General features: G+C 37.6%; 1 protein-coding gene across 1 annotated transcript; it reads right to left on the bottom strand.

Annotated features, from left to right (window-relative positions):
* Positions 1-14,383: 14,383 nt before the first annotated feature.
* On the bottom strand, positions 14,384-17,126 carry LOC142551259 (uncharacterized). Its single transcript, XM_075660393.1, has one exon. The coding sequence runs from the start codon at positions 16,541-16,543 to the stop codon at positions 14,723-14,725; it is 1,821 nt and encodes a 606-aa protein (XP_075516508.1). The 5' UTR covers positions 16,544-17,126; the 3' UTR covers positions 14,384-14,722.
* Positions 17,127-18,545: the final 1,419 nt, after the last annotated feature.

Genomic DNA, 18,545 nt, shown 5'->3' with positions numbered 1-18,545 from the left:
GAGCAAGATCGAACACGAGACGTGCGAAAATCGATCACAAATACGAAGAACGACGGATCCTGGGACAGAGACGACACTTCGGATTTGTCATCTATTCTTTCGCTTCTGTATTTTATTGTGTTGCGATGTCTAGAACTTTTAACACGCGTTGTTTTTATTTATATTTTGTTATGAACTAATTTTTCATTATAGAGGATGACCTAGCTTTGTCGATATGATAATTTGATGTGGTTGTTTATATGATTGAACTCCGTTTGGTTTAATTGTGTTTCTTGTTTCTATTCACTGCAATTTACTGGCCATAAATTGTGTGTTGTTTGATTAATTCTACAACTCGGAGAGGATTAGGATTATAGATCCTTAGAGACATATCGTTGAATGTTTATATCGTTCGAAAGGCGTATAACTTTAGCGAGGCTTAATGAGAACATCGGTTGCATTTATCAATGAAACTTAGATTTTTATTAGGAATGTTTGAATCGAAGTTTAATTCATACAATTTATTCGTCACCTGGGAAAGGGGGAATAAAATAATTAAGTGTTCTTGGCCATTAAATAATTAGAATTCATGAATATAAATTCAATCGAGAATAATTATCGTGGAAACTTAGTGAAATCATTTCTCTAGATAGTTTCTCTCCTTGATACTTCCTCATTCGGTTTCAGATTAATCTGCGATTAATTCATTTTCAAAGCAAACCAAACTATATATTGATTTTTTTAAATAACGTCGTGACTATTTTAGTTACAAGACTGATATATTTTTATATACACACTCCTCGTGGGAACGATACTCTACTTACATATATTAAAACTTGGCAATCGTGCGCTTGCGAGCGAAAAACGCGCAACAGTTGACTGCTATAAAGATTGAGGAAATTTCACAGGCATTATCTAAGGTAATGTCTGACTGTTTGAAGACTCTACTGAGTAAGCCGAATCAGTCTATCCGAGGGGAGCAAAATACCACTGTCAATGAGACTGATCAAGGAAGCAACCAGGTCCATGAATTTGGCCAGGGAGTAGGAAACTCAAGGGCTGGCGATTCTCGTCGCCCGGAGTTCACTCTCCTGAATCAGCTAGAAAGAAGGTATACACCACCTCACAGGAGAGAAGAAACCTTAGGAGGGAGATCTCAGCCACATTCACCTGCTCATGGAGTGGGGAGCTCAAAACAACCGATTGCTCAGGTGTACAGCGTGACAAATCATATGTATCAACCCGGAGCTTATGAGGATATGTCACACCTATATTATCAGGGATTTGATGGAAGTTTCCAAGGTTGGAATGCTGGTTACAATACAGGGGCTAAGACTCGGGGGCAAACTCTTATCACCATCCATTCCCCAACAGAAATGCAGCAACGATCGATCCTGATTTTGTGAGGGAAACTATTCAAGAGCTGTATGGGCCGGCTTTGAGACAGATAGGCTGCCTAGAGTTCCACAAACCATATCCAGACTACAGAGATGTGAATAACCCATACCCAAGGGGTTATAGAGTTCATGATTTCAGTTTATTCTCTGGGGAGGATGGCCAGTCCAGCATGGAACACATAGCCAGGTTTACCATCCAGTGCAGGGAATTATCCAACTTGGATAACTTCAACAATTTAAAGTTGAGGATATTCCCGAATTCTCTCACAGGGACTGGATTTGCTTGGCATGCCTCACTCCCCAAAAATTCAGTGATGAGTTGGCAAGAGATGAAAAGACAATTTCACATTCAATTCTATAGAACAGAGCCAGCAGTGTGTATTGCGGATTTATCCAGGATCACCCAAAAGAAAGAAGAATCTGTGGAGTCTTTTATCGACTGGTTCAAAACGATGAAGAATAGGTGTAAGGTGTTCCTAACTCCCCAAGGAAATGCAGTACACGTTTGATGGCACAAAAGGAGCTGGATTTTGAATCAAGGAAGAAATTCCAAGGTATGAGTTCAGGTATTTCTATGATCTGGCTGCCAAGGTTGCTGAATACGAAGAACTGTTGCGGGAAGAGTCTTACAAAAAGAGAACTGTTATGGGGTCTTATTATCAGGAGGTGGAAGATGTGATATTGGCAGAGATTCGATCAGCTGGTTCTTGTACAGTTCTCCTGCTAAAAAAGAAGCCGGCAGAACCTGAGAAGAAGAATAGCTCCCAACTCCCCAAGGATATGCAGTACATGTTTGATGCGTCAAAGAACGAGAAAGTTTTTGATTTTTTGGTAAAAGAGAAGTTCATCATCTTTCCACCTGATCACAGGATGCCACCCAAAGAAGAGTGAAAAGGTCGAGAATATTGTAAGTATCACAACTCATACAATCACGCTACTAAATCTTGTTGAGCTTTCAAAAATATTCTACAGGATAGAATTAACAAGGGAATCTTGAAGTTCCCTGACAAACAAGAGTCCATGGCAGTGGATGACGACCCTTTTCCCCCAGTAGCTTCTATTAATGTGCATGTGACAGATTTTAGATATCTTCTCAACGAGAAAAGAAGCCGATCCTTTGCTGTGAAAGACCGAATAATTAAGAAATGTTGGATCCCTAAGGGTCAATTGTTCAAAGCTAATGGAAGGCATATTACTGATCGAGTAAGAACAGTTCAGCAACGTTTCCCCAGAGATGTTGGTGAATCCGCAGCCTATAGCCGAGGAACCAACGTTTCTTCGAGAAGTCAGTGCCTGAGAATCAATGGTTCAGAGGGGAATCATCTCGGAATCAGTACCAAAGATACTCAGACAGGGGAGACACATGTAGAGTTGAGTCGCAAAACATGGAAATCAAGAAGAAATCAGCTTATCAAAATAGAAAATGGTGTGTGTATGAAGTTGCAAAGGAAAAAGTGGAGGGCAGAAGGGCAAAAACCAGGTATGTGCTTCCTGCTAGGTGCGAGTTTGGAGAGTAGCTCAACACAAAAAGTTCCCTAGGCCATTGACTAGGAATCAGAAAAGAAGACTGTTGAGAGAAGAGCTATCGCGAGCAAAGAAGACTCCGCTAAATTGAGAAATGAGCCTACAATTGAAGGAGATCGAGTGGAGAGTAAGTCCAAGTTTGGTAGGTCCGCCACTGAAGATAAGTTGGTGGATGAAGACGATGATTTGCTGAGTGAAGAAGATGATCAAGAAAAGAAAATCATCTGTTTCTGTGTAGGGAAGTTCCACATCTTAGTGGACTGTGCCACAGGAGTGGTGATGTTACCCGAAAGGTTCAAACTTGTCGATGAGGAGTGTTGGGAGTCAGCCAGAAGTAGTAGTTGAAGAGGTAAAGGTGGAGAGTAGACTCTCCACAAGAGGTTCAGGAGTTATCATCACGGAAGATCACCCTAACAAGCCTAAGCAGGTGATTTTGGAAAAGCCGGCAGCCGCTATGACTAAGCACATAAGGCCTTTGTATATCAAAGATCATGTGAATGGGAAGCCAGTGTCTAGGGTCTTGATTGACAATGGTTCAGTTGTGAATGTCCTTCCAGTAATATTGCTAAAAAGTCTGGGAAAAGCTGAAGAAGACTTAATTCCTACGGAAGTCTCTGTTGCTGCATTTACAGGGGAAACCACCAAGACCATTGGGGTATTCCCCGATGATGTTACTATGGGGAGCATGTCATCTTTGTGTGCATTATTTGTGGTAAACTCGTCCGCCAACTTCCAAGAGTTGCTAGGCAGGGATTGGATCCATGCAAACCAGTGCATCTCATCCTCGATCCACCAACTACAATTATTTTGGAAGGGGATGATGAGGAGGTTGTGGAAGCGGATGGACAACCTTTTCAAACAAGCACAAGTGCAGTGAAGGCTAGGTATTACAATGGAGATTTTGGGCCCATCAGAGTTCGTAGCAATAGTAAGAAAGAAAGTCCAGTGTATATGCAGACACCAACTCCAAGCTCGGTGTTGGAAAGAATCCTCAAACCTACTATTATCATGCCGCCTAGGCCGATAATTCAGCCGCTGATTGAGGAAGTTGATGATTGAGTTGAATCAAAAAGGAAAAAAGGTAGTTGCAACCTCTATATGGAAGGCGCATGTGCAGCAATTACTGAACAAATTAGAGGAAGAGGAAGTATGAGACACATATGGAACTGAGGTTGTCTAAGAAGAAGAATACAAAGAGGATGAACTTCAAGTTGATGAATTGTTGATGACGCCATCTCAAATGGAAGATGACCAACACGAAGTACAAGACCCGTTAGAAGAGATTAACTTGGTTGAGCTTGAGAATCCAAAAGTGGTGTATGTGAGTAAGATATTGGAAGAGCAGTTGAAGCAAGATTTGATCAGTATGCTGAAGGAGTACAAATATTGTTTTGCATGGAGTTATGATGACATTCCAGGGTTGTATAGGAAATTGGTCGAACACCGACTTCCACTCAAAGATGGTTTCAAGCCATTTCAACGTCCATCTTCGCCTCATGTCAAAAGAAGTCGAGTTGAAAGTGAAAGAGAAACTCGAGAAACTGTTGAGGGCTAAATTTATAAAACCGATCAGATATACTGAATGGCTTTTGAACATTGTGTCAATCAAGAAAAAGAATGGCAGGGTCAAAATATGTATAGACTTCCGAGACTTGAACTGTGCAACTCCCAAATATGTGTATGTAATGCCGATACCTGATATGTTAATTGATTCAGTGGCTAGGCATAAGTTGTTATCCTTCATGGATGGATTATTGGGTTACAATCAGATCAAAATAGCACAGGCAGACACTCACAAAACAACATTCAGATGCCCAGGAGCTGTTGGTACGTTTGAGTGGCTTGTCATGTCATTCGGGCTAAAAAACGCAGGATCCACGTATCAAAGGGCTATGAACTCGATCTTTCATGATATGATAGGACATCATATTGAAGTATATATAGACGATATTGTTGTGAAATCTAAACAAGTTGTTGATCACATCGAGCATTTGAGGAAGAGTTTCCAAAGAATGAGGCAACATAAATTGAAGTTAAACCAATTGAAAATAGCTTTTGGTGTGAAAGCAGTGAACTTTTTAGAATTTTTGGTACATCAGAGGGGATTTGAGGTGGATAAAAACAAAGAGAAAGTTATCATGGAGGTAAATCCACCTAGGAACAAGAAAGAGTTACAACGCTTCCTTGAGCAAGTAAATTACTTGAGACATTTTATTTCTAACCTTACAGGGAAGACGAAGGAGTTTCAAAGTTGTTGAAGCTCAAAGATAGCGGGGAGTTCGAATGGGAAGATTCGCATCAGAAAGCTTTTAATGTGATCAAGAGATATTTATTTAAACCGCCTGTTCTGATGCCTCCTAGGTATGGAATGCCCCTTAAATTAAACATCTCTGCTGCTGATAAATCAATTGGATGTCTACTAGTTCAAAATAATCACGAAGGAAATGAGCAAGCTATCTATTATTTGAGTAGATTCCTTACTCCAGTAGAGGTAAAATACTCTGTGATCGAGAAGCTATGCTTAACACTATATTTTGCATGTACTATGTTAAGACATTATTTGATTCAATCAAGAGTATTTGTGGTGGATAAAACCGATTTGGTTAAATACATGCTTAATATAACCATTCTCTCTGGGCGGATTGTTAAATGGTCTTTAGCATTGATCGAGTTTACATTGACCTACTACCCACAAAAATCAGTAAAAGGCCAAGCTATAGCCAATTTTTAGCTGATTACCCTTCACCTGATGAGTTTATTGGAGAGCAGGTTGGGTTTCCAGTTTACCCTGGGAGTTGAAGTTTGATGGATCAAGTACAGAAACAACTGCTGGAGCTGGTATTGTGATCACCTCCGCAAGAGGTGTGAAAACCGCTCTATCGTTTAATTTGGGTTTTCCATGCACCAACAATCAGGCGGAATACGAAGCATTGGTCATTGGGATGGAAATTCCGAAATATTTAGGAGCAAAAGAGTTGTTGATATGAGGAGATTCGTAGTTGGTACTCAAACAACTGTCAGGGGAGTTCAAATGCACGAGTTTATCATTGGCACCATACTATATCGTGGCATCCCAACTTCTAGATGATTTTGAAGATGTGTCATTAGTACACGTCCCAAGGCAAGAAAACTGGGAGGCGGACGAGTTAGCACAAGTTGAATCGGGATTGAAGATGTCCCCTGAACTTACGCACAGGCTGGCGTTGATGCAAAAGATAAACCACCCCTCAATTCAGCAAAGAGGAATTCAGGTAGACATTCAACTTGGATATAAACTTAGCTGGTGATTGGAGAGACGATATAAAACATGTGCTAGAATCTCCCGGGAGAGATATTCCAAGGTTTAAAAATGAAAGCTCTTAATTACGTCTTAGTGGAGGTAGATTTTTACAGGAAGGGGTTAGATGGTCTGCTCCGCAGATGCATAGGCTTCCCAGAAGCATTGGAGATCATGAAACAATTTCACGAGGGAGTGTTTGGAGCCCATCAATTTGGAGTGAAGATGAGATGGTTGATAAAGATGTATGGCTACTGTTGGCCATCTATCCTGAAAGATTGCATCATATATGCAAAAGGATATCAGCCATGTCAAAGACACGGGAACATCCAAAGAATTCCGGCGGATGAACTCCACGGTGTTGTCAAACCATGGCCATTGAAAGGCTGGGCCATGGACTTAATTGGAAAAATTTACCCAGCATCATTTAAAGGCCACTCGTTTATCCTTGTAGCCACAGATTTTTTCACCAAATGGGTAGAAGCAGTGCCTTTGAAGAAAGCGGAACAAAGGGATGTCATTAACTTTTTGAAAGAGAATATCATTCCCAGATTTGGAATTCCAGAGTCACTAACCACAGATCATGGAACTATGTTCACGGGCTCAGTTATGAGGGAATTTGCAGAAGACTATGGAATCAAATTGATAAACTCATCCCCTCATTACCCACAATCCAACGGGCAAGCCGAAGCATCAAACAAGGTGTTGATAAAGATTCTACAAAATATGATGGAGGAAAATCCCAGGGATTGGCCAGGGCTACTATCAGAAACGTTGTGAGTATATAGGACATCTAAAAGGGCTGCAACTGGGGTAATCCCATTTGCTCTCACCTTTGGCCATGATGCAGTGCTGCCCTTAGAGATTATGGTACCATCGATGCGAGTGACAAGGCAAAACGAACTTTCCTCTGAACACTACAGTAAGGCTATGATTATGGATCTAGAAGAAGTTGATGAATTGAGAATCCAAGCATATAATGCTTTGTTGTTACAAAAGCAGAAAGTGACAAGAATCTCCAACAGAAGAATCAACAAGAAAATATTCCAAGAAGGGGACATTGTATTGAAAACCATACTGTCCCTGGGCACAAAGGACAGAGACTTAGGCAAATGGTCCCCAAATTGGGAAGGGTCATTTAAGCTGCACAAGATCCTAGACGGAAATGAATATTGGCTATCAAGTTTAGATGGTCAACCACACAAAAGATGCATAAATAACAAGTATCTAAAGCCATACTTTCCAATTATGAGAGAAGAAACAGAAAGAACGAGTGAATAAAGCAAGCAGGGAGGCTGATATCCAGCGGGGAGTTGGCCTTTGGGCCACTCTGACATACTTTCATTTTTATCACTTGTTTATTGTGAAATATGGAGAACAAAGTGGACTCTATAGCCACTTTCAGGGATCAAATTTTGTTTGAACGATGATAATTCGAGTCCACAGTAGATTTCGTGCTACTTGAAATGAAGTTAAGTATGTGGGAGTTGGCCTTATAGCCACTTTCACGTACATTTGGTTGATGTTTTTATTATTCTTATATTACGAGAAATCATTGATAAGGGAGGCTGTATAGCCACTGTATAAATGGTTCCTTGCAGGTTCAGTGACAGGCTCATGAAGTAGGCCTTTAGGCCACTTAAAATATGGCGAGGAAGAACTACAAAGAGTAGGGTGTTGGGCACACCAACGAAGAATAAAGAAGGAACATGAGAGTGAGTGCACTGTGCGAACCACTAGAAGACCCAGAAGTTGATTTTGGTATAAAAATAGGCTAACTAGCCATTTTTGTATGTGTTTAGTTATCTGCTGTAAGGCTTTATTTGAAGTACGCCTTAGGGCCACCAATGTAAATATTTGTTGGTTATGATCAAACGAATTTGGCCAGTAGGCCACTCTTATCATATTAGATTCATTTTATTTCGCTAGGGAATTAGTTGGGGAAATAATCACGAGTGGAGAGTTTTTAAGGAAACATATTGTTTGGTTGAAATTGGTTAAATGAGTGGGATTATTTGGATCGGAGTATAAGAATCAACGGAAAACTTCTCCCCAACCAACATCCAACATCAAATTCAACTATTTTTCATCCAGCAATGCAAATACATATACGTGTATGTGGGAAAGGGGTCCGACTGAAGTGCAAATGCATATACGTATATACGGGAAAGGGGTCCGACTAAAGTGCAATACATAATGTTAGGGACGAGGGAGTCGTCTTGAGTGGATGCAACATGTAACAGCAAGTAAGAGCACATAAGAGTTGAGAGGTACCTGTGTTTCAAGAAGTCCCTTAAGACATCGAGGCGTGAATGTCGAATGCACCGGAGAACTGAGGCCAAATCATGGCCAATTCTCAATCCAGTGATACCTGTTAGGAGCAAACATACCAACAACATATACAAAACATAGGAACAATGAAAGTTATTCTCGCCCTAATCTTCCAGATACCTCGCATTAAGTTTTATTCTTGATTTATCCATCGAAGATTCCCATATTTCCTCCATGGCAATCTTAACTCATCCTTCATAAAATGTCTGAAACAAATTCACAAAATCAATTTTCATCGCCCAACGATTTTACTGGATCCTACTCCTTCCAGGTTAGCCGCAACACTTCCCTAACCCCCAGAAAGTAAATCCGAATTTGACGAGGATGGTGAAGAGGCTCCCACTGCGCTAGATACGGTAAATAGCTTCAGTGGGTTTTCATTGGTAGGACCCGACAAGCTTTCGGTATTGTATCCAAGCGTTAATTTACATGGACATGATGTCAGAGTCGTGCAGCAAATCGAGCCGCACCAAGGAAGCAGCTGGTTTATTATTTTGAGATCTTAGTGAAGAATGCAAGTCTAAGAGGCAAATTTCCATCGGATTCACCACTTCTGCTTCCAAACTCTGTCACCAGCCAGGATGGGAAACAAATAGTTATAGATATCATGGGGTGGAAAGAGACAAACATTTAGCCCAACTTTCTCAGCTGGTGATAAAGTGGGAGATGGTATAAACTGTGATACGCAAGAAACAGTGATGTAGTAGGAATTGTTCATAAAGATGTCAAGGGTCCTTAGTTTCCCACGGTTGCTATTCAAAGGCATAGTGAAGAGATAACTGTTAACTTTGGAAAGAATCCATTTGTTTTCGATCTTAAAGCATACGAAGCAGCAAATTCATACATATTCTTAGAGCCATTATATTTACTGGAACTATAAAAGGCTGCCAAGGGAGTAAGCCTACAGTACTGGGGGAGTCCACTGATTTATAAAGATCCAGGCTGCGTATGAACTTCTCGTTGATGATGAGAAAACTAGGCAATATGATACTGATAAATGTGTGAACCCGATGAAGGCATCTCAAGCATGGATGTAGCGGCTTATGAAGAAGAGAAAAACATTCTGCCGGAGAAGAGATATGGCCATTACAACTTGGGCTGAGAAACAACAGCTGGAATGAATCCATGAGAATGTCTCCTTGCTCAATCAGAGATTGACCCTGAAGAAGAAATTAAGATACTGGTGAAAGAGAAAAATGCATCCTTGGAGAAATTTAACAGCACTCTAAACGACATACCCTTGTTCTGTGAAAATGAGATATAAATAGGAGGACGACAGAGAAATGAGAAGGTCCAGGAGTGATGAGAAAGAGCGGGCACTTGAAATTTGAAATAAAAGAGTGGGGAAATGTGTTGCGTACATTCTTGGCCCATAACAAGCGGCCCAATTCACAAAAATCAATTGAGGCTGTTATGAAGTGGATTAAAATTGGGCTCATATACAAGCATTTTGGCCCAATGGGCTAATGCTTGCGGGGGGCATTTGTTGGGGAAATATTTTAATTAGGCCCAAGAATAAACAAACCAAGTCCAAAAGTGAAAAACAAAAGAAAAAGAAAAATCCATTAGTAATTTAAATTGATTTGAGTAAGTCAAGGGCGTGCATATAGGAGGGCATCGTGGATCGTATAGGAAGATATCATAGGGGAGTGAAGAAGAAACCGCACCGCACAGTGAAGAAAATGAAGGAATCGGCTAAAGACAGGACACACAACTCCACACAGAAAATCTGCAAATACTCTCTGCTAAATTGCAATCTTCAAGCACTAGTTTTAAGCGTTCCAATATATTTCTAACATTCTAGGTCTTGTCGTTTTAGATTTCAGCAACTTTATATGTCATATTTTTATGTCTTGTAAATTTCTAATGTTTATTGAAAATATAAACGATGTTAGGGGTTTATTCTTCAAATTCCAGTAGTTTTCTTCATTTCTGGCATCATATTTGTTTAGGAGATTAGAACCGACGGTCGAATTTAGGAGTCACTTTCGTTTGATAATTAGAAGTTAGATTTTTCATTGTTTTTACACAAATTGGTGCATTTTCGCACTTGACACGTCTGCAAATCGAATATTGTGCAAACATGTTTATTTTAAATGTTTATGGAATTTTATGATAAAACATTAATGCTAAAAGACATGTTTTATGCTTGGTTTAAAAGAAAAATGATTTATACGTACTTGAATTTTTATTAGTGATGGAAATATGAAAAGTTGAAAGAGGTGAATTGATTGTGACTAATACAATGATATGTAAGGCCAAGGCTCGGTTGACGGGTGAGAGTGTCGCTGATGTCCCCACCGCCCGGTACCGTGGTTATACTTAGATAGATCCATTGACCTACAGCTAATACGAAAGTCACAATTGAGTTTCTGAATTCAATAAAAAAAAGGGAAACGTATACGTATATAATGAAAAGGAAAAATATATGATAAAAGAAAAATGTTTTAAGTTTACGTTCATGAAATGTTATTTTCTTAAAAGTACATTCACTGTTGCATGTGAATGTATATGTATTACTTGCTATCATGATTAAGGTTTGCTGAGTCAATAGACTCACTAGGTGTGATCGATGCAGGTGAGCATGGTATTGATGGAGGACTTGATGGTTGAACTATCTGGGCTAAAGGTGCACACAACCCGAAGACCGTCACTAGTTTTTTGCAAATAAAAATTACGTCTAAGATTTAAGCTACTTTAAAGATTTTATGACTTATGATGCTTTTGAGATGATGTTAGAACTAAGTTTATTTTTGAAATAATGTTAGCTTAGGGTTGATTGACGTTTACAATTTTATGTTTTAAATGCGTTCTTTTAGATTTTCAAATAATAGTTGGTTGGTTTATTTTAAATGGTGCGAAAGTACTTTAAAATATAGTTATGTATACTTTCGGTCGAATGCTTAAGTGGAAAAAAATTTTCTAATATATTTTAAAGAAAAACGAGTCGTGTACGTTTCAATATATGTTATGTATTGATAATAAATAATGTGTTACATAATATATCGCAATAACTACAAATTGATTTGTTGGATACCTACTATGATATGTTCTGTATTGATAAATGTTAGAGTATAGTAGAAAACATATTTCTTACTTTAGCACTTTTATTATTTACTTTCTACGTATTAGTGGAACTAGCTCTTATCATTAGAGGAACAATTGTATTTGAAATTCAAGTTTTTTCCTTCTAAAATGAATTCCTTTGTTCCATTCACACTAAATTTTAACATGATACCAGTGCTTAGGTTCGATACCAATGGATTTCATTCCATGGATTCACACGGTCGGTGTAGATCGCGAGCTACTTTAACTACAGTTAGCTGGTGGAAGATTCGATTAATTTTTTATTTTTTGTTGTTGTTATAACGAATGTGAGCAATTTCAATGAATATATATATTCATCCATCGACTACTCAAGGTATGAATCTGATTCATGATCAATTGACTCTAGTAAAGAATTATGTTGTTTGGAGTAGAGCTATGTTGATTTGCCCTATGCAAAAAATAAAATCTCATTTATCGATGGAACATGTAGACGACCAACAGTCGGTTATCTTATGTCGCAACAATGTGAAATATGTAATGCACTGAATTATCCTGGATCATGAATATGATGTCTAAGGAAATTGTTGGAGGAATACATCATTCCACCAATGCATCTATGGTGTAGGGATTACAAAAAGGCGGGTCGAGACAGGGGGGGTGGGGATGTCTTCCCAATTCCGTCCCTGAATCCAAAACCCGTCCCCATCCTCGCCCCAATTAAACTAAATATTCGACTAGTGCTCTCGGTCAACTACTGACACAACTTTACAAGTATTGACTAAATTTATTCATCTTGTTTAGATGTTGTATGTTTCTATCACCACTAGCTGCGAGCCGTTTCAGCAATAAAGCATATGAAGACGAAATTTCACAATAAAATGAAGGATGATTTTCTTGTCAATTGTTTGTCACTTTATATTGAATGAGATTTAGCTGATGAGAATATATATATAGATTCAATCATATGGTGATTTAGTTTTAAAATTTTGGTATATTTTTGTCTATTTATATATATCTTTTAGATTTTTTTAAATTTAACATATATTATATTAATATTTTAGATTAACAGTAATACGTCCGGATAAATTGATCTTACTGATTTGATTTTTTTTTAATATAGATTAGTTTGATCATCGATCTGGTTATAAAAACATTTCCTATAAATGATCTTCACAAATTCATGGATGTTATATATACTCTTGATGCTATGAGCATATGTAGTTGGTCACCTCATGAGCAGCCAAGATGTTCAAATAAGCATCTTGTAGAATATATTAAATGCTTCCATGATGTTCACATAGACATCTTACGGTGTCCACCAACATAAGAATATTATTTTTAGAATAAATAAAATTATTATTAAATGAATGAATAAACAATGTGTTACGAATCATGTTGCAATACCCATATCCACAATTGACTTATGTTCTATATTGAGAGAAGTATCGAGTTCACAATTAGATTGGATCAAAACAACTACCATCATAGAAGTTCTAGTTTTTCTACATCATGAATGGGAAGAAATGATTCATTGAACGAAAATAATATGAAACATGGCTTGCATCGTTACCGCCTCTAATTGATACTTGTGTCCCACTTTATAGGACATACTGTGATACAGTTTATGCAAGAAAAAATATGCGAGCATTACTTACAAAGAAAGGCAGAAAAGAGTATTTACAGTATGAAGTGAGAGACTCTTGCCTGATTATTGGCATGCTTTTCGAAATTTTGTGTATCGTGATATAGGGTGGGTTCGATTCAACGAGGAGTTATTGACTAACAGCGCCCGAAGTAGATCTTTATCACAGAGAATATTGTGTTGCCAAAATAGGTACAAGTGTAAACAACTAACTGGAAGAATTCGAGTATGTGTAACTTAGCTGCAACAGATAAAGTTTCAGGAGCTCAGAATAAAAAACTTTGTACCTGGAAATGATCTTGACAAATTCCTGGCAGCTATACTTGAAGGGAAGAAAGTTAACTAGGATCCGATGAGCAACAGAGGAACAATATGTGAAGAAAATCAAAAAGATTAAAAAAAACCGGTAGGCAGGCATCACAAAACACAAAAATACAGGAAATGTAGCAACAAGAGGCTGAAATATCCAATATATTGCAATGTACATGTGATTTAGAAAGGTTAAGACCGCTCTATCATACTCTATCCCCCTTAATGAAGCACAATTTTGACTCCTGGCATTTTAAAAACACGCAATGCGTCACATAGCTGAAGACAGACTAAGAAACACCAAAGAAAAGGGTGTCTATCAGTCCTCCAAAAGCAGCAGAATACACAACAACGCCACCAAGAACAGTTTTACAGGGTAACCGAAAAAGGTCGATCAAGAGTATTGACGACAGTCAAGAAGCACGTGGCTGGATGAACAAGGGTTCATGAAATTTGTTGAAGAGACGTGCACAAAATTAGGGACTTCGCCAGAAAGGTTGCTGTAAATTCTTGCACATGTCAGCATCGTGTGAAAAATATTGTAGAACTACTGGTTAAAATGACTAGCCACAAGTGAAAAACAGTGAACATCTCCTGGTTTCGAATACATTTGAGTAATTTGTACCAGAAAATATTAAAGTCTTGATGCATAATCTTATTTTGACTTGCTCCATAATCAGCATATATACTGCTATTTTCTTGTCTAGTTTATTTCTAACCATGAAAGTATGATCACATTCAGTTTCACGTGAACATTACAAAAAACCATTATAGACAAATCTTATAAACTAGAAGAAAATTTCAATAACCATAAATTCAGAATATGAAAGGGTACATACGGAGTCAGACTTGTGATGCTTCTCTATGAAATACATAAAAATGAAGCCTATTTTGTTATTGGATAGTATGAATATTCAATTCCAAAACCATGGTATTCCACAACTTGTAAAGTAGCCATACCCTAGCCAAAGAAGCAGGACCTCATGCAAGACTCTCGTGTAATGAGAATCGTTGGCAACTATCGCATTTGTACTCATTTTACAAACAAGGTTCTCAAATTGCTGGGGAAGCTCATTGTACCAATTCGTAAAACTAATAAAACCTCTCTCAATTCCAATGTGGGACATCACAAGAACTTAAGTTTTCGCCATCATATAAGGGCTGAAAGTTCAAGAAAATTATCACCATCTTCGTGTAACCAAATCCTTGATAAAATCAAGGATGAAGTGGAGAATCAAATTGCAATTGCCAGTCCATGCTATCTTCAAAATCAGAACTACTTGCACAATCCAACAACGCATTTTGTTGTTGCTCGTATCGACATATGTAATTTAATCCAACAAGTAGCTCACAGATGGCTGCGTCTGTCTTTTCTCGGTCAGCAAAATATATCGTCTGGAACAAAAGAACATTTGTCCTAGTAATAATTTGCTGCTGTTCAAAGTTCCGCTCACTTTGCCATCTGATCATGTTATGTGCAAGCGGGGAAAGCCACGAAAGCAATCCATCTAGACGCTCTCTCCAGTCATGTGCTAGAGGTGCGTCATAGATAGACAATGTTTTCACATAAGACTTCAAACTTGTCTTCAAAGTCTTTCTTAGTCTTGTCGGAAGCATTTGATACAAATCGTCTCTAGCTTCATCACCAACCAGATGTGGGTAACGGAGCAATTTCTCTATGACAATTATAACATTGGCATAGTGCAGGGCTAAAGCAGATCCTCCAACAGTACTTGGGAGTGCATAGACCTGTAACTGACTATTGCTTCTGATTCCTGTGGCATTTAATAAACTGCCCTTCAGCCATCTTTGTTCTCTGTTTAAAGGGTCATTGTTATTGAGATGACCAAAGTTAACTAAACGACTGGCGTGCTCTTCCTTCATACCACCTATGTCACTACCATGGCCAAAGATTTGACTAATTTGATCATCGCCATCATCAGCTTTCGAAACAGAACTGCTCAGACTTAAACATTCCATGAACATCCTCCCTGGTCCCATTCCACATGACAAACTAAAATCATCAATACCATGCAAGCAACCACTTTTCTGCAATCCAACTTTGGGCTTATGAGTTACAGTCTTCTTCTCCAATCCATCTTTTCTGATAGACCCCGAATGGCGAAAGCACTTAGTATTGGTTGAATCTGACTTTTGCAGAACAGCATCTGTTTGAACCTCTCGATTAACCTCTAAAGGACCAGATTTCTGTCCAAATTCTGGCTTCATGCTGCGAAAACTTCCACTTAAACCAACCTGTGACCTGGAACTGCGAACACCAGAATCATCCATCTTTCGATGAACATCTGCAAACACCGCAAGCATCCGTGCATAAACTGTGCATATGGTTCTTGCCAACAGCTCTACAACTTTGTCATATGTCTGGTTCCAAAGTGAGATGTCCATCAAATGACTCACATCTTGTTTCTTCCACATCAACTTCTGCTCAAAAGCTTTCCTACTCTCTTCATGCTGGTTTTGCTGAAATTTCTTGGTGGCTACCTCCAGCTCATTCATGACCTCCATTTCACCATATAAACTAGCCGTGGATTTTACGTAGCGCTCCATTTTCCTCGACATACTCACCATGTCCTTGACCAAAAACGCTAACTCCTTTACATCAATCACCCCAGAAATTATGTCTCCATACACATGCTCAAACCCCTGCAAAGCTGGGATGGAGCACTTCTTGCCTAGCCTAGACACCACACTAGCAACCCTATTCAAATCATCAAGTTTCTCAATCAGGGCCAGTTCCATAAGTAGATTCTCATCACTGGACACAAGGATTTTCACCCCATCCGATCTCAAGATTTCATTTTTAAGCTTAAGAATCTCATTATAAGTCAAAGATTTATATAAATGAATAATCTTAGTCATCATATTAGCAACTTCGAAGGACAGTACTCCAATAATTTGCTTCTCTGTAGCCCCATGTTTCTTATTTGATTTTGTCGAATTCTCAACATATAAAGCATGCTTTAATTTGTCACTGACCTGATTACCCATTCTCAAAATCCAAGGCTCCGCCACCATTGCAACCTCCCTCCGCCAACTCTAATGCGAAATCCCAATTCAGATCTCGCCATTATCGCATAACCACAGCATAATGGGATTCTGTCAAAGCACAGCACTCAAAAAAACCACCAAACAGTTACCACTCGACACCGAGTCCAATCAATCATAAAAAATGCATCAAGAAACCAAAAGGGTCATCATATATCTGCCATGAAAAGTGGAAACAAGAAGCCCAGACACACAAAATGCGCGTGGTACGAAAGGAGAAAGTGTGCAAAACGTAGGCGCAATTCGAGTAGGCGTGTTGAACGGCTGCATATTTTTTCCACTCGATTGATGAACAGTGGAGTGAAAAGAAGAATGGAAGGAAAAGAACAGAGGAAGAAAAAGAAAAAGAAAAAAAAGCAGCGGAATCGATCGACGGACTATATTCCAATGCCGTGTGTGAGTTCTAAAGTTTGATTTATACGTATCACTCGAACATAAACATGTAATTTAATTTTTGTTTCTTGGACTGTAAAAAGGAAGTCTTGAAGGAATTTGTGCTGATTATTTCGTAAGAGAAAAAGGAGGAGCAGTTAAAGGGAATGGACCCGAGTTTATGAGAAGAATGAATCTTGTCCGAATAATATTTGTAAAATATTTAATTATAAGCTTTATTTTTTTAGTATTTTTATAGCAACTTGTGAATCTCCCATCTTGTGAAGTAGAGGCTCTCCCGATATTTTTCAATTCAATATTTTACTAAAGAAATATCTATTTTTTTAATATTTTTGTGAGATGATCTCATAGATTTTTATTCGTGAAACTGTTCAACATTTATATCTAAAATAAAAAGTAATATTTTTACATAAATGACTCAAATAGATATGTATCATAAAAATGATCAATGAAAGTGTCTTATATGAGTTTTTGTGTTTTTTATATAATCACTCAAAGATAGAAGTCTCACATGAGACTCGAAATCTAGTGGTCTTGAGTTCTAATATCATCAGTTGTACGAGATATTTATTTAATATTGCTATATTTATATATAAATTAGATAAATATTTCACCCTATTGTATAAAAAAAACACACACCATAATTTTATTTTTCAAACATAACAAGTCATGAAGATGATTTACCAAAATAAGTTTGAAATTTATGGTCAAAAAATTAGCTAGAAAAAATTTAGATATTTGGTCAACAATGCATTGATGAATCCATAAAGAAATTGGATGGGCAAGACAGCTAAGCTTTTTAATATTGGTTGTTATGTGTGTAAATAGAAGTACAATAAGTTGTGTTTAGATATGAATTAAAATTATTTATTATGTCATATTGATACTTTATTTAGCATCAAAGTCGATAAAATATGTTAGATTTTTATAAATTATTAGGTAGTCCATTATTTGTAGACAGATTATAAAATATGAGTTTTTATATGCTAAGAGAGCGATCCGAATGTAGTTTTTATATATGATTTAAATATTTTAACTATATAGAGATGTAATCGAACCGAATTGAGTCGAACTTTTGAATGTTTTAGTTTGACTTGTTTATAATCGTGTCAAGCTCGAGTTTTATTTATCTAATATATTCATGGTTCACGAGCTTATTCAACTTTTAATGAACATAAATAAGTTTAATAAATTTAAATTATAAATTTAAATATGCATTAAAAACTAAATTATATATTTAGAGAAAATATAATATTCTAATTAAAATTTGTAAATTTATTTTAATAAATAAATTTAATAGATTTTTCCATGTTTTTCATAAAAAAGGATAAAATCGATAAATCAAATATCAAATTTTTTTATCTAATAGTTGATTAATGAGTCTATTAACGAGCTTGTTCACGAGCTAATGAGCTGAATATTGTAAAGCTTGAGTTTGGTTCGTTTATCTTAACGATGCTAATTAAACGAGCTCAAACGAATTTTTATCTAACCGAAATTCGAATAGCTCACTAACGACTTAGTTTATTTATATCCTTATAACTCTGCCACCTAATTACTATAGGAAATACATTCCACA

The sequence above is a fragment of the Primulina tabacum genome, chromosome 7, assembly GCF_025594145.1.
Source record: "Primulina tabacum isolate GXHZ01 chromosome 7, ASM2559414v2, whole genome shotgun sequence".
Classification (NCBI taxonomy): Eukaryota; Viridiplantae; Streptophyta; class Magnoliopsida; order Lamiales; family Gesneriaceae; genus Primulina; species Primulina tabacum.
Note: the sequence above shows the minus strand (reverse complement) of the source record. Positions and strands in the feature narration are given on the sequence as shown.

Bases quoted from the DNA above. Each gene is read 5' to 3' on its own strand.
- LOC142551259 (XM_075660393.1), bottom strand. From the start codon at position 16,543: ATGGTGGCGGAGCCTTGGATTTTGAGAATGGGTAATCAGGTCAGTGAC.